Source organism: Ochotona princeps, chromosome 4 (assembly GCF_030435755.1).
Source record: "Ochotona princeps isolate mOchPri1 chromosome 4, mOchPri1.hap1, whole genome shotgun sequence".
In the NCBI taxonomy this organism is placed as follows: domain Eukaryota; kingdom Metazoa; phylum Chordata; class Mammalia; order Lagomorpha; family Ochotonidae; genus Ochotona; species Ochotona princeps.
In genome coordinates this window covers 70,371,135-70,390,909 of record NC_080835.1, presented here as the reverse complement: position 1 = coordinate 70,390,909, position 19,775 = coordinate 70,371,135, and the positions used below count along the sequence as shown (strand labels likewise).

General features: G+C 51.0%; 3 protein-coding genes across 3 annotated transcripts in view; 1 reads left to right on the top strand and 2 right to left on the bottom strand.

The window, feature by feature from the left end:
• The window catches only part of CWC15 (CWC15 spliceosome associated protein homolog), a 297,815-nt gene that overhangs the window by 231,906 nt on the left and 46,134 nt on the right, over positions 1 to 19,775 (top strand). The gene's annotated exons all lie outside the window — the stretch shown is intronic.
• On the bottom strand, positions 3,885 to 5,187 carry LOC101523282 (lysine-specific demethylase 4D). Its single transcript, XM_058662310.1, has 2 exons — positions 4,024 to 5,187; positions 3,885 to 3,935 (listed from the first exon to the last, which is right to left on the bottom strand). Exons 1-2 carry the CDS (start codon positions 5,185 to 5,187, stop codon positions 3,885 to 3,887), a joined length of 1,215 nt encoding a protein of 404 aa, XP_058518293.1.
• LOC131480005 (lysine-specific demethylase 4D-like) lies at positions 10,879 to 17,848 on the bottom strand. Its single transcript, XM_058662309.1, has 3 exons — positions 16,685 to 17,848; positions 16,414 to 16,596; positions 10,879 to 10,911 (listed from the first exon to the last, which is right to left on the bottom strand). Exons 1-3 carry the CDS (start codon positions 17,846 to 17,848, stop codon positions 10,879 to 10,881), a joined length of 1,380 nt encoding a protein of 459 aa, XP_058518292.1.

Below are 19,775 nucleotides of genomic sequence, written 5' to 3'. Positions count from 1 at the left end.
TCCAGATGTGAGGATATAATGCAGTGTGTATCTCTACTTATAGACCATATATGGACTCCCACTGAAACTGTTAACTATTTCTTGGCAACAGGATGCTGAACTTTCTGCCACTGTCCATGCCTGAAATGATGGACATATGACTGTGTATGAAGAACTATATTTTAGTAATGATATAGGGGAACTTGTTGGGGGTGGTGGTGACAGATTTGGAGAGGGGATAAAGGACATCCCAGGGCCTCTGGAACTGTATCGTAAAATGATGATAATAGTAATAATAATGAATAAAAGGTTAAAAAAACCATCATGATTCATCTCTGCTTGGATAGCACCGCAGTGCAGTGCCACATGACTGTGTACAGGAGCTCCTGTGTTCTCATATCTAAGAACAGTGCTTATAATATGTGTTTATGTGAATTCAAACTTGAGCATTCAAGCTGCACTTCCCAAAGTTTTACCAATTGAAACCTTTTTTTTTTAAGATTTATTTATTTTTATTACAAAGTCAGATATACAGAGAGGAGAAGAGATAGAGAGGAAGATCTTCTGTCTGATGTTTCCCTCCCCAAGTGACCGCAATGGCTGATGCTGTGCCAATCCGAAGCCAGGAACCAGGAACCACTTTCGGGTCTCCCACACAGGTGCAGGGTCCCAAAGCATTGGGGTGTCCTCGGCTGCTTTCACAGGCCACAAGCAGGGAGCTGGATGAGAAGTGGAGCTGCTGGGATTAGAACCGGCGCCCATATGGGATCCCGGGGCTTTCAAGGCGAGGACTTTAGCCACTAGGCCACGCTGCCGGGCCTGAAACCTTTTTTTTTTTTAAGCTTTAAGTGATATCTCCCTTTCCAGCTTTGCTTGCCCAAGCTAGAGCCTGGTGATATCTCATTAGGATCTGCTTTGGCCTGATTTCTTGTGGGAATCACAGCCTTATTGCTTTTGCATAGTGTCATTCAGAATGTGCTTCTCCAAGTATCTTGTCCATTCTCTACTGCCTTTTTTTTGTTCTTGCTCTTTTTATATGCTGTGTACTAACACTTTATTGGATATGAACAGTACAACAGTGTTCCCACTCGTTGATTTCTCTCTTTTTTAATATTTGAAGAGCAAATGTTTCTCTTCATCTCTCAAAGAATTGTTAAAAGTCACTGTTCTAACTAGAGTGCACAAAAAGTTTCTGTTTGGGGCCTGGTGCAATAGCCTAGCGGCTAAAGTCCTTGCCTTACATGTGCTAGGATCCTATATGGGCTTCTGTTCTAATCCCAGCTGCCCACACTTCCCTTCCAGATCCCTGCTTGGGGCCTGGAAAATCAGTTTTCCAGGATGGCCCAAGCTTTGGGACCCTGCACCTGTGGGAGACCTGGATGAAGCCCCAAGCTGCTGGCTTCAGATCAGTGCAATTCTGGCCGTTGTGGTCACTTGGGGAGTGAATCAACAGACAGAAGATCCTCCACTGTTTCTCCTCCTCTCTGTATATTTACTTTTTACAAGAAAAGTTTCTGTTTGAGTTTTGCTTTATTTCCCTTTAACCTAGAGTCTTCATGTCACCGCCTCATTGTACAAGTGTTCTTGATGATTTTACTCAAGAGTAACGCTGGGGCCGGCGCGCTGGGTAAACAGGTGAATTCTCTGCCTGCTAGCACCGGCATCACAGATGAGCACTATTTCACGTCGTGCTCCACTCCCCATCCAGCTCCCTGCTTATGGCTTGTGAAAGTAGCAGAGGATACCTCAAGTTGTTGTGGCCCTGCATGCACAAGGGAGACCCAGAAGAAACTCCTGGTTCCTGGCTTAGACTTGGCTCAGCTCTAAGAGTTGCAGCCATTTGGGGAGTGAACTAGCAGGTGGAAGATCTCTCTCTCCCTTTCTCCTTCTTTCTGTCATCTGCCTTGCAAATAAAAATAAGGAAATCTCTTTAGGAAAAAAAAAAGAGTCTAAGGCCATAAATTTTGGGCGTAAAAGGAGGTGTCTTAGGGTGAAGAATCAGATGCAAGAAGGAATAATGACTAGTCTCCTACATGGTTGTCCCCATTTTTGTTTTTGTGTCACAACAACAAAATCCCATCTTTTGTCTTCCAAGCACTTGTAACTCTAATATTTGTATTAGCTAATGCCTTTAAGTTCTATAAACTGTTGGCCAAACTGTCTCAACTATTTCTTGTTAAGTAAACTACTGAGTTTCACACTAAAGTAACTAGGTGAGATGTTTTCCTTTTTATTTATGTATACATTGCTTCCTTGAAGTCAGCAATTAAAACAAGCCGAGTACCCAGTGCAATGCCTCAGGTGGCTAATCCTTCACTTGCAGGTGCCTGCATCCCATATTGGTGCCAGTTCCTGTCTTGGCTGCTCCACTTCCCATTCACTCCCTGTTTTAGGTCTGGGAAAAAAGAGTACAGCCCAAAGCCTTGGGACCCTTCAACCACATGGGAAATTCAGAAGAAACTCCTGGCTCCTGGCTTCAGTTTGGCTCAGCCCCTGCCATTGTGGGCATTTGGGAAGTGAACCAGTGGATGGAAGATTGCTTTCTCTGTCTCTCTTCTCTCTCTAAATCTATTTTTCCAATAGAAATAAATGAATTTTCCAATAGAAATAATAAAAACATAAAACAAGCTTGTAACTCAAATTTTGTCAAATGCATTTAAGCACCCGCTAACATTTGAGGATGTTTCTTCCTGTGTGTATTTCCAGGATAAGCTGTGTTTCTAGGCTTTCCCAGTTGAAACAGTATAAGAAGAAGCCTTAGATAAAATTTATTCAATGGCTTTTTTTTGAATGACAATAATTTAAAAACCCACAGTGACTCAATTACAATAAACCAAAGTAATTCACAAATCTGGCATTGATCAATTAAAAAAATTACAGAAAATCCCAATCAACAATGTGATCCAACAGTATATGAAGACAAACAGAAGCGAGGTACAAACATGATCATTCAGCGTTTGATTGATGGGCGACAGAGCCTGCTAGAATGGACAGGGGCTCACTAGCTGTATGGAAACTGTATATTGGTTTGCTCTGTTGTGCAGAGTTCCAAAACCTGGTCATAACAATGGATCCTACAAATATTATTTAACAAAACCATCACTGACTTCTTCCATCTCAACATGCACAGGCTAAATGTTATTTATTCTGCTTCAAGGGATAACAACACATTTGGACTCTGTTTAAAGTTAAATCATAGTAATTTACACAAACTAATTTTAAAATACAGATGCAATCTTACTGCATAGAAATGCAGAAGCCTGTCTATCTTATTTTGTCCCAAGGTTTCCCTGTCTCCCCATCTCAAAGTAATCTTGAATCTGTGATTTTGTAATGGCGTAGAAGAGGAACTTTCCCCTGTTAACAGCACATGGCATCCTTTTTGTTAATGTTAGCTGCTGTACACATAGATTTGTTCATTTTCTTCTGCCTGGAAAAACGGGGGACTTCCAAATCTTGTACAATTAATGTATTTTCTTCAACTACTTTGTATCTGCTAGGATTCATATACATCTTGGATTTAAACAACGTGTTAAGATTTGCACTCTCTAAACAGCTATGAGAATTGAAAAATGGAGTCTATACATAAAAAGTTAAGAACACTTGAAGACAGAATTCTCGGGTGGACTGCACTAACCTGTAGGTCTAGTTTGAGCATGAGCAGAGTGATTGCAGGTGGGCAGGAAACAAGGTCAGGCAGGGGAGTGTGAGCTGCCCTGGCCTCGCTGGGGCTGTGGCAATAATCAGTGTATGCCAGGAAGAGTGACTCGGAAACCCGGAAGCACAGTGGAGTGGGGCGCGGATGCCGCTTCCTGTGCCAGGAACAGGGTAGGCAGTCAGCACTGGAGCTTCAAAGATGGGCTAATGAGCTTCCCTTTCCTAAGGACACCGACCATGATCTTGCCCTAGAAGATTACCACGACGTTGCCTGCGCCCACGTCCGCGCCCACGACGCCCTGGAGCAGGTGACAGCTGCTGCGCCTGTGCAGAAGGCTCCAGTGTCCGTGCGCGCCTGCGGCCTCGGCCTCCTCGGCCCCCACGGGCCTGCACAGGCTGCAGGGAAGGCGCCTGGGCCGAGGAGAGATGCCTCAGGCCCAGGGCGGCTCTCCAGAGCTCGCGATCCTCTTTCCAGGGCTTCAGCCCCTTGCCGGCTGCTCCTGTGGGCCCTGGCAGGTCCACAGGCGCCCGGGCCTGGCTGCGCCGCCACAGCTCATAGTGGTCGCGTTGCTGGAGGCGCACGAAGGCGTCCATGGCAAAGGACACCCTGGCCTCCCCGCAGCTGCACTGCGAGGCCGCCTTGCCATAGTCGATCCAGCGCAGGGTGGCGAAGTTGATGGCCTCGGCACAGTTGAAGCCGTGGTTGAAGCCCGCGTGGTAGCCATAGGGAAAGGTGACCATGAACTCGCCGGGCTGCTGGGTGATGCGCTGGCAGGGAATGCCGTTCTCCCGCAGCACACTGGGCGAGATGAGGGCTACCTTGTGGCGCAGGAAGGCCCGGCAGGCTTGGGCGCTGGCAGGGAAGAGCTGTGCAGCCAGCTCCTCCAGCCGCCGCCCGTGCTCAGGGGGCACGGCGTACCAAGTCTTGGGCTCGCCAAAGTGCAGGTAGTTGATGCTGTAAAGGTCCATGTCCTCCGTGTGCCAGGCGAAGGTGGTCTTCCACATGCCGAAGTAGAGGTAGGGGGTGTTGACGCCCTCGATGAGCACGCCGCACTCTTGCTGTAGCAGGTCGAGAAGGGAACCCAGGTTTCTGAGGTTCCAGGCCGTGGTGTTATCGTCGAAGAGCGAACCGCTGACGTCGGCCCCGTAAATGGGGGGAGCCCCGTAGGCGCGGCTCCTCCAGTAGAGTTTCTCCACTTGGTCCAAGCTGAGATGGGCTGGGGCCCGGTATTTGTCGCTGTTTGCCAGTTGGCGATAGTCGCTCAGGCTCATGGCTTTCCTCTTCTTGTGGTATTGAGTGAAGACCCCTGCTTTCCCGGAGACCACCTGTTGCAGGGGGCTGGGGATGACGATGTCGCCGATGTCGTGGTAGGTCTGCCTGGCGCTCCACTGCGGGGGTGGGATGACCTTGGCCAGGCCTGCACGGTGTGCACCCTGGGCTTCCATGGCAGCGATGAACGAGGTGAAGTCCATGAATTCCTCCCAGCTGGGGCGGAAGGTCATGATGCTGCCGCAGCTGGGGTCCTGGACAGCAGAGCTGTCAGGCTGCATGGCTGCAAGAGAGCAAGTGTCAGACTTTGAGTCCTGCGTGCCTTGTACATGTGCCTCCCGGGAATGTCCCCCAGACGAATTGGGTGGCTATTTTCTTGTTGTTGAAATGGATCGTATTGGGCCCGGTGGCGTGGCCTAGCGGCGAAAGTCCTCGCCTTGAACGCGCCAGAATCCCATATGGGCGCCGGTTCTAATCCGGGCAGCTCCACTTCTATTCCAGCTCCCTGCTTGTGGCCTGGGAAAGCAGTCGAGCACGGCCCAAAGCTTTGGGACCCTGCAGCTGTGTGGGAGACCAGGAAGAGGTTCCAGGTTCCCGGCATCGAACTGGCGCGCACCGGCTGTTGCGGCTCACATGGGGAGTGAAACATCGGACAGAAGATCCTCCTCTTTGTATATCCGGCTTTCCAATAATAATAAATCTTAACAACAACAAAAAAAGAAATGGATCGTATTTATTTTGGATGGGTGGTGAATCCATAAACACTACCACTGTTGAAAGAGACGGGCCAGTTCGTGTGGCACTGACCCCACTTGATGCTGGGATGCCTAGTGGTGGAGTTGGAAAGCAATGGAGGAGGCCCAATGTCTTGGGGTGCTGTACCCATGGGAGAGACCCTGAGCGGCTCCCTGCCTGCTGGCTGGCTGGAGCTCAGTTCAGCTGTGGTCACTGTGGCCATGGGAAGCGACAGCCAGAGGACCAAGAACTTTCCCTCTGTCTCTTCATGTCTGTGTAAAATCTGCCTTTGCCAAAGAAAGAAAGAAAACAACGCTTTTCCAAGAGGCCCCTTGCTACTTGATGGAGAAAAGCAAGTTTGAGGAATTGTAACTCCTTATGAAGGCATGTAGTGTTGAGACACTATGGGGGAAATGCAGTCGGGGGATGGGCATTGGGGTGGAGGGGACTCCCAGACTATACTGAAGTGTATCAGAACATTCAACATTTAAAACAAGTAATTCAAACAAGAGAAGCAAGTTTGAAGTGAATGAACCAAGCACTCCACCAAGTGCACCAATTATAGCTTCCCAAGAAGTAACTTGTCCAATGTGAGACACAGAAACATGGCAACCGAAAAGAAAGCCCATGGTAGGAGTGGTGAGGAAACACAGCAGTGTCCACCCAGACATCACAAGAGAGGAAATGTAAAGAAGAAAGCACGCTAGCCCAAAAGAGCTGGCAGAGCTCAACAGAGACCAGAGTTTTCCAACGTCAAAAGGTCAGCAAATATGTGATCCTGATTTTCTCCAAAGCACCAATGTGCAAACCCGCTCTGACACGATCATTCCTGAACATACCTGTGGTGATCAGAAGTCCAAAAGCAGTAGAGGATACAGCTGGATCCAGGGCGGTGGTTTCTCTGGGTGGCTACAGCCAAGCGGAGGCCCAGAGCTCCACAGGGCCGCCTTTATATAGCTTGGAAGAACTCAAAATCCTATCAGCACAGAGCCCACAACATCACTGGTTGACACCCTGTCTTGGTCTTGACTCCTCCCTCTTCAGGTGAAATTCCTAAGCAGCTTTCAAGGAGCAGGGTGCACTGAAAGGCAAGTGATGGGATAAGGCAATGCACACGGATAGAAACCCAAGGTTCCTGGAGAGCCACAGGACCGGAAGTTCACGTATGGGGTCATTAAGGAAAAGATGGATTGGATGAGTTTTGGAAAGGCAGAGGGACAGGAAAACTCGACCCTGCTGCTGGTTCACTCCCCAAATGGTAGCAGAAGCCAGGTCTGAGCCAGGTTGGAGTCTACCATCAGCAATTCCATCCTGGTCTCCCACGGAGATGGTGGGATGAGAGAGAGAAAGAGAGAGAGACAGACAGAGAGAGAGAGAGAAAGAGAGAGAGCGAGAGAGGGAGAAAGAGAGAGAAGGGAGGGTGAACATCATCTGGTTCACTTCCCAACAGGGTACAGAGTCTGGGACTAGAGCAGTGTGAAATTAGGGGGTTGGAGTTTCATGCATGTCTCCCTTGAGTTCTAGCATCCATGTACTTGGACCTAGCACAGCTGCCTTTCCAGGGGCATGAGCAGAGAGCTGGTTCAGAAATGGATCCATCAGGACTACAAAGAGAGCCCCTTGATGTTGCTGGAGCCACACCCAGGAGTCCCTCCCAATAGTCCTTTTGATCAGATTTTCCAGGAATTCCTTAGAGGCTAATCCCGAAATCCTTTCAGCCAACAGTACTCTCAGCCCCTAGCCAAAGGAAAAAAAAAAGAAAAAGAAAAAGAATTTCTTCATTTTTATGCAGATATTATTTATTTTATTGGAAAGTCAGATATACAGAGAGAAGGAAAGACAGAGGGAAAGATCTTCTGTCCGATAATTGACTTCCCAAGTGAGTGTAATGGCTGGTGCTGTGCTGATCTGAAGCCAGGATCCAGGAACTTCTTCCAGGTCTCCCACAGAGGTGCAGAGTGCCAAGGCTTTGGGCTGTTCTCAACTGCTTTCCCAGGCCACAAGCAGGGAGCTGGATGAGAAGTGGAGCTGCCGGGATTAGAACTGGCGCCCATATGGGATTCTGGCACATTCAAGGCGAGGAATTTAGCCGCCAGGCCGTCTATTGCCAAAGGAGAATTCCTTTGGAAAGTATTCAAGTCATGAAGTTGGGGACTAGGTGTTGTTGCCACTGCTTTTGATGCCAGCATCCCATAGCACTGGCAGGGTGAGCCTCAGCTGCTCTATTTACCACATGCCATTGAGCTGCAGTGAAGGTGCGTGAGTTGTGGTGCAATGTGGAAAAGAAATAGGGCCTGTCTGGTTGGCCTAGCGGCCTCAATCCTGGCCTTGAATGCTCTGGTTTCGCACACAGGCACCGGTCTTGACCGCTGCAGTTCTGCTTCCCATGCAACTCACTGCTTGTGGCCTGGTAAAGCAGTCGAGGACAGCCCAAAGCCTTGGGTCCCTGCACCCATCTGGGAGACCTGGGTGAAGTTCCAGGCTGCTGGCTTCAGATTGGCACAGCTCCGGCCCTTGAGATCACTTGCGGAGTGAAGTATCTGACAGAAGATGTTCCTCTCTATCTGTCCTCCTGTCTGTATACATGACCTTGCAATAAAAATAAACTCAGTGTTACAAGGAAAAGAAATAGTTCTGAGGTCTTCAGGATAGAAATGCTGGCTGACCTTTGTGCTAGCAGAATTTTGCTCAAGTCCTTCTGATTCTCCAGCCCACCTTCCAAAGAACTGAAGGCCCTGCTTGTTGCCTCTGGGCGCCCCAGCCCCAGCGACTTCCTTCCAGGGCGACTGTGTTTTTATTGAGCATGGGGATGGGGGTGCTGCATGGACTTTCCTAGTGTGTTCACTGAAGAGCTATTCCGGTCACGGCTCATGGAGAGTCGCAAAATCATGTGGATAAGACAGCCCTGTACCACCAGGTTGTTACAAATGGCACTCTAGGCCCTGGCGTTATAGCACAGTGGTTAAATTCCTTGCCTTGAACGCATCAGGATCCCATAGACGATCTGGTTCTAATTCTGGCAGCCCTGCTTCCCATCCATCTCCCTGTGTGTGGCCTGGGAATGCAGTTGAGGACGGCCCAAAGCTTTGGAAGCCTGCATCTGCATGGGAGAGCCGGAGGAAGCCCCTGGCTCCTGGCTTTGGACAGGCTCAGCTCCAGCTCTTGTGGCCGCTTGGGTAGCGAACCATTGGATTGAAGATCTTTCTCTCTGTGTCTCCTCCTCTCTGTATATCGGCCTTTCCAATAAAAATAAATGAATCTTTAAAAAAAACCCCACAAATCAAATGGTACTCTTGCTCTGAGATTCCCCCCAAGAACCCACACGAGCTGGGTCAGCACAAGTGAAGCATCAGACAGATTTCAACAGACAGTTGTCCTGCAAATGTTGACTCCTACTCTCCTGCCTTAGCAATTTCTTTTTGTTTTTTCATGACAGGGTAAGTAATGCACAGTCTGTGGCTGTAGGTAACTCCCTAGGTTGGCTTGCACCTATGCAAATGTTGCATTGCTGGAGAAAAGCATCTAATAGCTGGTGGGAATCCTTTTCCTGGCTTATCTCAGATTTCTGTGAATTGTACTAGTGTGCCAGTTAGTGCCCTATTCTTTATTATTATTATTATTATTATTATTACTATTGAAAATGTGTCCGCAGACAGCCATAGCTCCACACAGGTCCTTGGGATCTGCACGCAAGCATCTGTGATCCCTGGGTGGGCACATGTAGCTCCAGTTTGACACAGTGCACAATGGAAAGAATGGACTTAGGGATCTGCATGTTTGTGGACATGGAGTGGTGGTATGGCTTGCTCAGGGAAACAGGTTTGGAGCTGTTTTGGAGTGTGAACGGTTGAGGGAGATTGTGAGAGGTGAGGAGTAACTTTTTGGAGACTTCCTCCAATCAGGGAATTGAGGGAACTAAGACTGAGTGGGTTTGAGCAGGGAAAGCAGAGAACCCTTTTGGACCAAACCTGTATAGCCACTCCCATGGGAGTCCTGAGCTTGGCTTGTCGGTATCAACCACCAAAGGTATCAAGCCATCGAAGGGTGGACTGCCTGGCAGGACTCGGCCACCGTACCCACCAGTGAGTTCTGCTGCTGGGACTGGACTAAGTTAGATATGGTCTTGACACTAACGAGTACAGTGGGAGCAGATTTTTGTGGGGACTCCTAGGCTCTCCCCTGTGGGGTTGCCATAGCAACTGGTTTGCTTGTGTGCTGGAGTGGTGACAGGCAGAAGTAGGCTGACCGTGGAAGTCACCAACATTGAAGGGTACTGGGGTTTGGGATAGGCCAGTCTAATCCATAGGTGCAGCCAAGGATTGGATGTGGGTCTGGCTGGGTCACAACACCCACCAGCACACACTGCCAAGTAGGGTTCTAGCACTCGCTGGCATGTGCAAGAACTGGGTCTGGGATAGGGGGCTGTTGGGGACCTTGGTGACCTCTCCTGGTGGGCTCTAGCTCCCGTTCATGAGGATGTGATACGGGGCTCTGTGTTAGGCCGGTCAGGGCTGCTTCCCTTGTTGGCAAGTGTGTCAGTTGACTCTGTAGCGAGCAGACTGGGCAGGACTTGACCAAGTCATAGCACAGTGGCATGCTCAAGAGCCAGGATGGTGTGTAGGTCATGCTGGGCTAGGCTAGGCTAGGCTATCATACCCAGGGTTGGCATGTAAGCCAGGGATGGGACAGACTGGGCCGGGCTAGGATGGAGTACCCACCAGTGAGAACTGGAATGGGGGTGTGGCAGGCCAGGCCAAGCTTCAGCTTCTAATGTCAAAGACCAAGTGAGGGAAGGATTTTGCAAGGCTGTGTCAGAAATCTTTGAGAGCAGGCCTGGTCAGAGAATTAAGGGGCTCTCCCTGCTGGGCTTCAGTTCCCACTGGTGAGCACAAGAGGTGGAATGGGGGGTGGTGAGCTGGGCTGGACATGGCTGCAGTATCCATTGGCATGGGTGTGGTCTTGGTGTAGGGTGTGCCAGACTGGGCAAGGCTCTAGCACCCACTGGTGCTGTCAAGAGCCAGGGTAGAAATAGGATGGTGTCTGTACCTATTGAACCATGTGAAAGCTCTGTCTGAGGGTGGGCCCGGCAAGGCAGGGCTGCAATCCCCAACAATAAGAGCCAGAATAGGTATGGGCTGGTCAGGCGTGGCTGCCATACCTGCCAGGACAGTGGGTGGACCAAGTCAGCCTTGGCCAAGAACCCACTGTTGTGTGTGAGGTTTGCTCCTTTTAATCTCTCATGCTCCTTTGAAGTTGGTTATGACTTTCACCTGAGGACAAAGGGAGAAGATCAACAAGGGTGTCAAACCAAGAGCTTCCTATCCCATCAGCTGAGCGGTGATTGGATGAGAGCCCTGCCCAGGTTTGAAGTCAGGTCAGGTTTGTAGATGTCTGGTTCTCATCTAGGCTGCTGCTGTCAAGAGAAACTACCTCTTGGGTCCAGTTTCATGTCTTAGTTTACTTGTGATTTCATTTGTCCTTCCCTTCCTTTGTTCTCTTTTGCTGCCATGCTTCTGTTTCTAACACGCAGGTGGGGTCAGGGGGTCCCGCAGGCAGTTGTCTGCTGCAGAACCAAGGCCTCATCCAGGGTGTGGCAGGCACACAGCCACATGGAGTTCCTGCCCCAGTCCCCGTGGCAGATGTGAGAGTGCACAGCTGGTGTCCTACACACCATAAGGTTGAAGTCCATGGCCCTTGCGGGTCTTACTCCCCATCGACAATGTGGGGAGCTATTGGATAGGAACTCGGTCAGCTCTGCTGTATGCCTGTCATTATAGGTTGGAACTGCCTGTTGTGCTAGAGAGCTCAGAAGCCATCCCTACCGTGCATGTGTCCTGTGTGTGCTTTGGGCCTCCCCTACCCCAAGCCTCTGAGGCACATCCCTTGGTCAAGTCTATCGGACTGTGTCAATGTGTACAGAGGGGACAGAAACCACATGAGACCAGATCCATCCATGCAGTTAGGACTTTGATTTATGAGAAACAATGCCAATGATTCAAGAGACTAGAAATTGTCAGGGAGCTCAGGCTGCAGATTCATCTCCACCTGCCTCAGGGGGAGCCTTCTGGGGTCCCTTAGCAGGCATGCAGGCTGGGGTGTCTGTCTGGGGACTGTCAGAACTGAGGATCCTCCTGCAGACCCCACCGTAGCCTTGATCCCCTCGGTGGTGGTGGCTGTGGTCCCAGTAGACTTAAGCTCGCAGTTCTGCCTAAAGCAGAATCCAACTCTTGCCAGCGACCTCGTGCTGAACCTGCGGGACCTGCGTTTTCCCCAGGGCAGGTTCAGCTTCCTCCAGGTGAGACATGAGCCTAGTAACCACAGTCCAGATTGGAAAGCAGTGGTTTTGCCTGCAGTTTCCGAGGGGCTCTCCACAGGCAGCACTGGCGCCTTGCCCAGGATTGGGTGGACCCCACAAGCTCAGCACTGCTGGGCTCAGAAAGTCTGGCCGAACCCTGGCTGGGGAGGTGGCTTCCCCTTCGTGATGACAGGGATATTGGCACAGCGCTGTTCTCCATGGTGAAGAGGCAACTCCCAACAGCACAGGGAACAGGAAGAGGTTCACTTTCACATCAGGCTTCCAAGCTGGAAGGATCCGGACATTCCACGATTGGAAGCTCCCTTTCAGGTGAGGGAAATCTGTGTGTTTTGAATGAAGGTCAATGGAGGGACATGTCCCATAAGGGGTTGGGGAAACTGGGAAAGGAGAGAGAGAGTGGGGGAAAAGCGAGAGAGAGAGGGAAAGAGAGGGAGAGACAGACAGAGAGAGAGAGAGAGATTGTGAATATGAGAGCGTGGAGATGGTTCTGTGTCCTGGAGATCTTGACCCCCCCTTTTCCTAAAGCTTGTTTGCTCAATGTAATCCTCAAGCCCATGAGACATTGCAGGCATAGGTTAACAGCTTGTCTTTTCCCCCTCATTCTTGTTGTTGATTGCTTCTGATACTGTCCTGATGTTGGTTGAAGGAGACCATGTGGATAATGGCAGTTCTTTTGCTGTGCTCTGGGCTTCCTGGGGTGACATGAACTGCAGCTGTGGCCCTGACCCAGTGCTTGCCTTTCCAGCCCCTTCTTGGATACTCTGAGCCTCATGCATGCTGGCTTTTCCCTGAGACTCCTGCTGCTGGTTCCTGCCTTCACCTTGGGGAATGCTATTGAGTCCCTCAGGATTCCTCTGTCTATCCCTCTTACATACACACTCACACTCACACAAACACACACACACACACACACACACTGTCCTCCTTCACCGCCCTCACATACACCCACAGCACTGCCTGCAGGCCTGTGAACACCTACTCTCTCTGCTGGAGAACCAGACCCATGTGTGTTTTCTAGTTGATCAGGCTGCCTCAGAAAGTGTGTGCGGAGATGGAAGAGAGGGGCAAATTTAAATTTAGAAATAAAATTTGTGAGCAGTATTTTGATAATATGCTTTAAATTTGTTTTACAAGTAACTCGCATTATACAAGTGGGTTTTGGAAAAAGTCTTGGGTTTCATCTTACTGCAAGCATGCGTGTACTTCTCAGGTGTCATAGGGTGTGTTCCAGAACTCACCAGTAGGAGCACATAGCATGCGCCCTCTGGTGGCTGCTTGCTGCCTTCTCTTGCTCTGTGTCCTGGGTGGTTGTATCCCTGCTTTTTTGTTTGTTTGTTTTGTTTTTGTTTTTTTTTTTAAGATGTATTTTTGTAATGGAAAGGCAGATTTACAGAGAGAAGGGGAGAGAAAGAGAAAGATCTTCCATCTGCTGAGGGCATGAAACCTTAGATGGGGGCTGGGGTGGCTAGACAGAGAGGCACTCAACAACATCCGTGAGGGCTGGAGAGCTGAGTTGGTTAGATGGAACTAAGCTTTAATACCCACTGACAATTACAAGAGCCAAATAGGATGTGGGACAGACTGGACTAGTCTGCTATACACACTGGCAAACCAGGGTAGGGGGCAGGCCTGGTGGGGGTTACTGTGGGTTGCCCCGACTAGGATGCAGCTCTCACTGGTTGATGCAAGGGCCGAGTGTGTGCTGGGCAGAACCAGGCTGGACTGCAACACCCATTGGTTCCAGTGGAAATCAGGACTGAGAACAGAACTAACCCAGCAATTGAAACCACCAGCTGATTGGGGTGATGGTCTGTGCCGGGCCCTGTGCTTGCTAGAGCATACAAGAATCTGGTCTGGGAATACCTCAAAGTTTCTTTGGAGATCTCCCCAACCGAACTGCTGGACTCAGAACCCTAGCCAAGAAAAGACAGAAGACAGAGCAAGTCAATCAACCACCTCAGCTATATGTTGGCAGCGAAATACTGGGAAAATGAAGACTCTATGATGGACTGTGTCTATCAGTGGACGACCTCATCGAGTGAAACTGGTAGCGATTCATAACTGGAGAACTATTAAAACCATTTGAGCAAGGATCTCAGAGCATGCCCCACATCCGGGACTTGGGGTGGGTGGGAAACTGGGTGGGGCTTCTCTGTCAATATCCCCCTTTACCTCAGATACATGATGGAAACAATATGGACATAAAACTATTACCCACTTCCCTATAGCCCCTGAGCCTTTTTTTTTTTTTACCATAATTAACCATGTAAAGATTGTCAACAAAAATACAATAAAAAAATATATATATATATAAAAGATCTTCCATCTGCTGCATCATTCTGCAAGTGGCTGCAATGGGCGGAGCTGAGCCAATCCAAAGCCAGGACCAGGAGCTTCTTCCAGGTCTCCCATGCAGCTGCAGGGTCCCAAGGCTTTGTATCATCCTCAACAGCTCTCCCAGGCCACAGGCAGAGAGCTGGATGGAAGTGGGACAGCCGGGACATGAACAGACACCAATTGGACTCAGCTGGGGAGTGAACCATGGGATGGAAGTTGTTCCTCTCTGTCTCTCCTCCTCTCTGTTAGACCTGCTTTTCCAATAAAAATAAAGAAATCTTTTTTAAAAAAGAGTCATCTGTCACAGTCATTTGGGAAAGTATCCAGGCCAATGGAGAATCTCCATCTCACCCTGCATTTCCAATGTAGAGAGAAATCATTCCCCCAAAGTAGACAACAATGTTTCAGAAACGGAATCCCTAGACCTACAGATCTAGGCAGTTTTCTGTTGAGGCCTTGTAAAATGAAGTGAAGTGTCAAAGGTGCTTGTAAACGAGAGAATAATTTTCCAAACACATACATGACATGCGCGTTTGGGCTCATGGGATTGCTTCTCAATCCTAAAGATTCATTGAGTTCCCACTTGTGAGGATCAGAATTGGATGGCAGCCTAGGACTGGAGGTTAAGGGATGGGGATGGATGGGTCTACCTTCAGCTTGGTACAATTACTCTGAGCCATTTCTTTGGCTTTTGCCAAAGGCAGGCTAAGAGACAATGATGGCTGACCATAGGAAATCAGCCTGCCTGGGCAGCTTTTTCCACGCAGACTGCCCCCAACACAGTGTGTCAGCATGATGGAGTTCATCCTGCTGCGTAGCATGCTGGAAGCAGCCCTCCACAAACAACCCTGCCCGAGTCCCCGACCTCGCCAAAAGACTACTTGAGAGACTCGTTGAGTTGTACAGTTGTGTGTTTTATTTGACCAGAAAAGGAAAACAAGCAAATACAGAAGAACGGTAGCAAAATAGTCACAAGAGGCTGATCTTCAGACAACTGGGCTTCCATTTCACATCTTTCCAAGCCCACTGTTCTTTGGTCTTCTAGGCTTCCCGGATCATCTATTTGCCTGGGAATAGGTGATGATCCTGATGAATCACACACACACACACACACACACACGCAGAGTCTTATGTATTTGCAAGTCAGAGTTGCAATGCATCTTCCATGTGCTGGCTCAGTCATCCTGGTGGCATTGGCCAGGCCAGGCCAGGCTAGGGTGAAGCGGGATCCTGGAGCTTCTTGCCTGTGTGCTATGTGGATGCAAGAGCTCCGGTCTCCAGACCATCTTCTGCTCTTCACTAAGAGAGTAAGAGGGAGCTGGGTCCCAGGTGGAGCAGCCAGGTCCCAAGGCAGTGCCCACACGGCATGGCAGCATTGCAGAATCGCCTTCTGACTGCTTCTCATCCCAAGATTGCCGTGAGCCAGGTTTTTGTCTTCCAGAGACTTGTCATGTTCCAGAGTGTGCTCCAAGTGCCCAAGAGGCAGTCAGTCAGTCCAACATCTTGTGTCTGGCTGGAGGGTGAGGGTCCACTGGAGGAGCCTTGTGTAAGGCTCAGGTTCCCTTCCCAGGCTGGGGGAGGATCTGAAATGTCCTTTGGAGAGGAGGGCTCACTGTTGAGTCTTGCCGGGTCCTGCCTTGGCTGGGACCTTTCCTGGATGGGAGGATGGGGCCACAGTGGCATAGTCACAAGTCCCCAAAGTGAAGGAGACTCAGGCTTCCAAACGCACCTCCCTGTGGCTGGGACCAGAGGGGATCCCCAGCAAGAAGATACGGGATTGGGGCAGCCGCAGGGGCAGGCAAGGTTGCGCAGCTGTCAGAGTGGCCCTGAAGCACATCGTGCTGGTGGTTTCCAGCAGGCGGGCAGTCCCTAGCAGAGACACGGGAGGGACTTGTCAAGGGCCCCAGGACGTTGGGAGGAGGGAGAGGCAGAAGGTCGGCGAGATGCACTGGGATGTCGTGCAGGGACAGCAGACAAGGCCCAGGGTGCATGGCAGCATGAGGATCCAGTGGTGGCCCCAAGACTTGGAGCTCGGGGTCGCAGCAACATCCAGAAGGTTTGGCAGGAGGCTCGAAGCCCAGAGTGGAGTGGAGCGAGCCGAAGGGTGAGGCTGCTTCACACGCCAGGGGCTGGGCCTCAGCGCCAGGAGCTGTGTGAGCAGACTGGGACTGAAGGCGCCTCTTGGTTGGCAGCTGCAGGAGGGGCTGGTGAGCTTGTGGTTCCCGAGGAAGAGGACGAAGATGGTGCCGATGCTGAGCACGACCTTGCCTGGGCCCACGTCCGCGCCCACGCCCACGATGCCCTGGAGCAAGTGACAGCTGCTGCGCCTGTGCAGAAGGCTCCAGTGTCCGTGCGCGCCTGCGGCCTCGGCCTCCTCGGCCCCCACGGGCCTGCACAGGCTGCAGGGAAGGCGCCCGGGCCGAGGAGAGATGCCTCAGGCCCAGGGCGGCTCTCCAGAGCTCACGATCCTCTTTCCAGGGCTTCAGCCCCTTGCCGGCTGCTCCTGTGGGCCCTGGCAGGTCCACAGGCGCCCGGGCCTGGCTGCGCCGCCACAGCTCATAGTGGTCGCGTTGCTGGAGGCGCACGAAGGCGTCCATGGCAAAGGACACCCTGGCCTCCCCGCAGCTGCACTGCGAGGCCGCCTTGCCATAGTCGATCCAGCGCAGGGTGGCGAAGTTGATGGCCTCGGCGCAGTTGAAGCCGTGGTTGAAGCCCGCGTGGTAGCCATAGGGAAAGGTGACCATGAACTCGCCGGGCTGCTGGGTGATGCGCTGGCAGGGAATGCCGTTCTCCCGCAGCACACTGGGCGAGATGAGGGCTACCTTGTGGCGCAGGAAGGCCCGGCAGGCTTGGGCGCTGGCAGGGAAGAGCTGTGCAGCCAGCTCCTCCAGCCGCCGCCCGTGCTCAGGGGGCACGGCGTACCAAGTCTTGGGCTCGCCAAAGTGCAGGTAGTTGATGCTGTAAAGGTCCATGTCCTCCGTGTGCCAGGCGAAGGTGGTCTTCCACATGCCGAAGTAGAGGTAGGGGGTGTTGACGCCCTCGATGAGCACGCCGCACTCTTGCTGTAGCAGGTCGAGAAGGGAACCCAGGTTTCTGAGGTTCCAGACCGTGGTGTTATCGTCGAAGAGCGAACCGCTGACGTCGGCCCCGTAAATGGGGGGAGCCCCGTAGGCGCGGCTCCTCCAGTAGAGTTTCTCCACTTGGTCCAAGCTGAGATGGGCTGGGGCCCGATATTTGTCGCTGTTTGCCAGTTGGCGATAGTCGCTCAGGCTCATGGCTTTCCTCTTCTTGTGGTATTGAGTGAAGACCCCTGCTTTCCCGGAGACCACCTGTTGCAGGGGGCTGGGGATGACGATGTCGCCGATGTCGTGGTAGGTCTGCCTGGCGCTCCACTGCGGGGGTGGGATGACCTTGGCCAGGCCTGCACGGTGTGCACCCTGGGCTTCCATGGCAGCGATGAACGAGGTGAAGTCCATGAATTCCTCCCAGCTGGGGCGGAAGGTCATGATGCTGCCGCAGCTGGGGTCCTGGACAGCAGAGCTGTCAGGCTGCATGGCTGCAAGAGAGCAAGTGTCAGACTTTGAGTCCTGCGTGCCTTGTACATGTGCCTCCCGGGAATGTCCCCCAGACGAATTGGGTGGCTATTTTCTTGTTGTTGAAATGGATCGTGGCTTTATTTTTGGGGGGCAGTGTTTGAAGCCATAGCTCTAGCACTGTTGAAAGAGAAGGCCCAGTTCGTGTGGCACTGACCCCACTTGATGCTGGGATGCCTAGTGGTGGAGTTGGAAAGCAATGGAGGAGGCCCAATGTCTTGGGGTGCTGTACCCATGGGAGAGACCCTGAGCGGCTCCCTGCCTGCTGGCTGGCTGGAGCTCAGTTCAGCTGTGGTCACTGTGGCCATGGGAAGCGACAGCCAGAGGACCAAGAACTTTCCCTCTGTCTCTTCATGTCTGTGTAAAATCTGCCTTTGCCAAAGAAAGAAAGAAAACAACGCTTTTCCAAGAGGCCCCTTGCTACTTGATGGAGAAAAGCAAGTTTGAGGAATTGTAACTCCTTATGAAGGCATGTAGTGTTGAGACACTATGGGGGAAATGCAGTCGGGGGATGGGCATTGGGGTGGAGGGGACTCCCAGACTATACTGAAGTGTATCAGAACATTCAACATTTAAAACAAGTAATTCAAACAGAGAAGCAAGTTTGAAGTGAATGAACCAAGCACTCCACCAAGTGCACCAATTATAGCTTCCCAAGAAGTAACTTGTCCAATGTGAGACACAGAAACATGGCAACCGAAAAGAAAGCCCATGGTAGGAGTGGTGAGGAAACACAGCAGTGTCCACCCAGACATCACAAGAGAGGAAATGCAAAGAAGAAAGCACGCTAGCCCAAAAGAGCTGGCAGAGCTCAACAGAGACCAGAGTTTTCCAACGTCAAAAGGTCAGCAAATACGTGATCCTGATTTTCTCCAAAGCACCAATGTGCAAACCCGCTCTGACACAATCATTCCTGAACATACCTGTGGTGATCAGAAGTCCAAAAGCAGTAGAGGATACAGCTGGATCCAGGGCGGTGGTTTCTCTGGGTGGCTACAGCCAAGCGGAGGCCCAGAGCTCCACAGGGCCGCCTTTATATAGCTTGGAAGAACTCAAAATCCCATCAGTGCAGAGCCCACAACATCACTGGTTGACACCCTGTCTTGGTCTTGACTCCTCCCTCTTCAGGTGAAATTCCTAAGCAGCTTTCAAGGAGCAGGGTGCATTGAAAGGCAAGTGATGGGATAAGGCAATGCACACGGATAGAAACCCAAGGTTCCTGGAGAGCCACAGGACCGGAAGTTCACGTATGGGGTCATTAAGGAAAAGATGGATTGGATGAGTTTTGGAAAGGCAGAGGGACAGGAAAACTCGACCCTGCTGCTGGTTCACTCCCCATATGGTAGCAGAAGCCAGGTCTGAGCCAGGTTGGAGTTTACCATCAGCAATTCCATCCTGGTCTCCCACGGAGATGGTGGGATGAGAGAGAGAGAGAGAGAGAGACAGAGAGAGAAAGAGAGAGAGAGAAAGAGGGAGAGAAAGAGGGAGAAGGGAGGGTGAACATCATCTGGTTCACTTCCCAACAGGGTACAGAGTCTGGGACTAGAGCAGTGTGAAATTAGGGGGTTGGAGTTTCATGCATGTCTCCCTTGAGTTCTAGCATCCATGTACTTGGACCTAGCACAGCTGCCTTTCCAGGGGCATGAGCAGAGAGCTGGTTCAGAAATGGATCCATCAGGACTACAAAGAGAGCCCCTTGATGTTGCTGGAGCCACACCCAGGAGTCCCTCCCAATAGTCCTTTTGATCAGGTTCTCCAGGAACCTCTTAGATGTTAATCCCTAAGTCCTTTCAGCCAACAGTACTCAGAGCCCCTAGCCAAAGGAAAAAAAAAAGAGTTTCTTCATTTTTATGCAGATATTATTTATTTTATTGGAAAGTCAGATATA

What these genes read in the sequence shown, in the direction of transcription:
- LOC101523282 (XM_058662310.1), bottom strand. Translation starts at nt 5,187, where the DNA reads ATGCAGCCTGACAGCTCTGCTGTCCAGGACCCCAGCTGCGGCAGCATC. An exon ending in CTTCCCTGCAGCCTGTGCAG is followed by an intron (nt 3,936 to 4,023) that starts GCCCGTGGGGGC and finishes CACCTGCTCCAG; the next exon opens with GGCGTCGTGGGCGCGGACGT.
- LOC131480005 (XM_058662309.1), bottom strand. Translation starts at nt 17,848, where the DNA reads ATGCAGCCTGACAGCTCTGCTGTCCAGGACCCCAGCTGCGGCAGCATC. An exon ending in CTTCCCTGCAGCCTGTGCAG is followed by an intron (nt 16,597 to 16,684) that starts GCCCGTGGGGGC and finishes CACTTGCTCCAG; the next exon opens with GGCATCGTGGGCGTGGGCGC. An exon ending in TGAGGCCCAGCCCCTGGCGT is followed by an intron (nt 10,912 to 16,413) that starts GTGAAGCAGCCT and finishes CTTTGTCCTCAG; the next exon opens with GTGAAAGTCATAACCAACTT.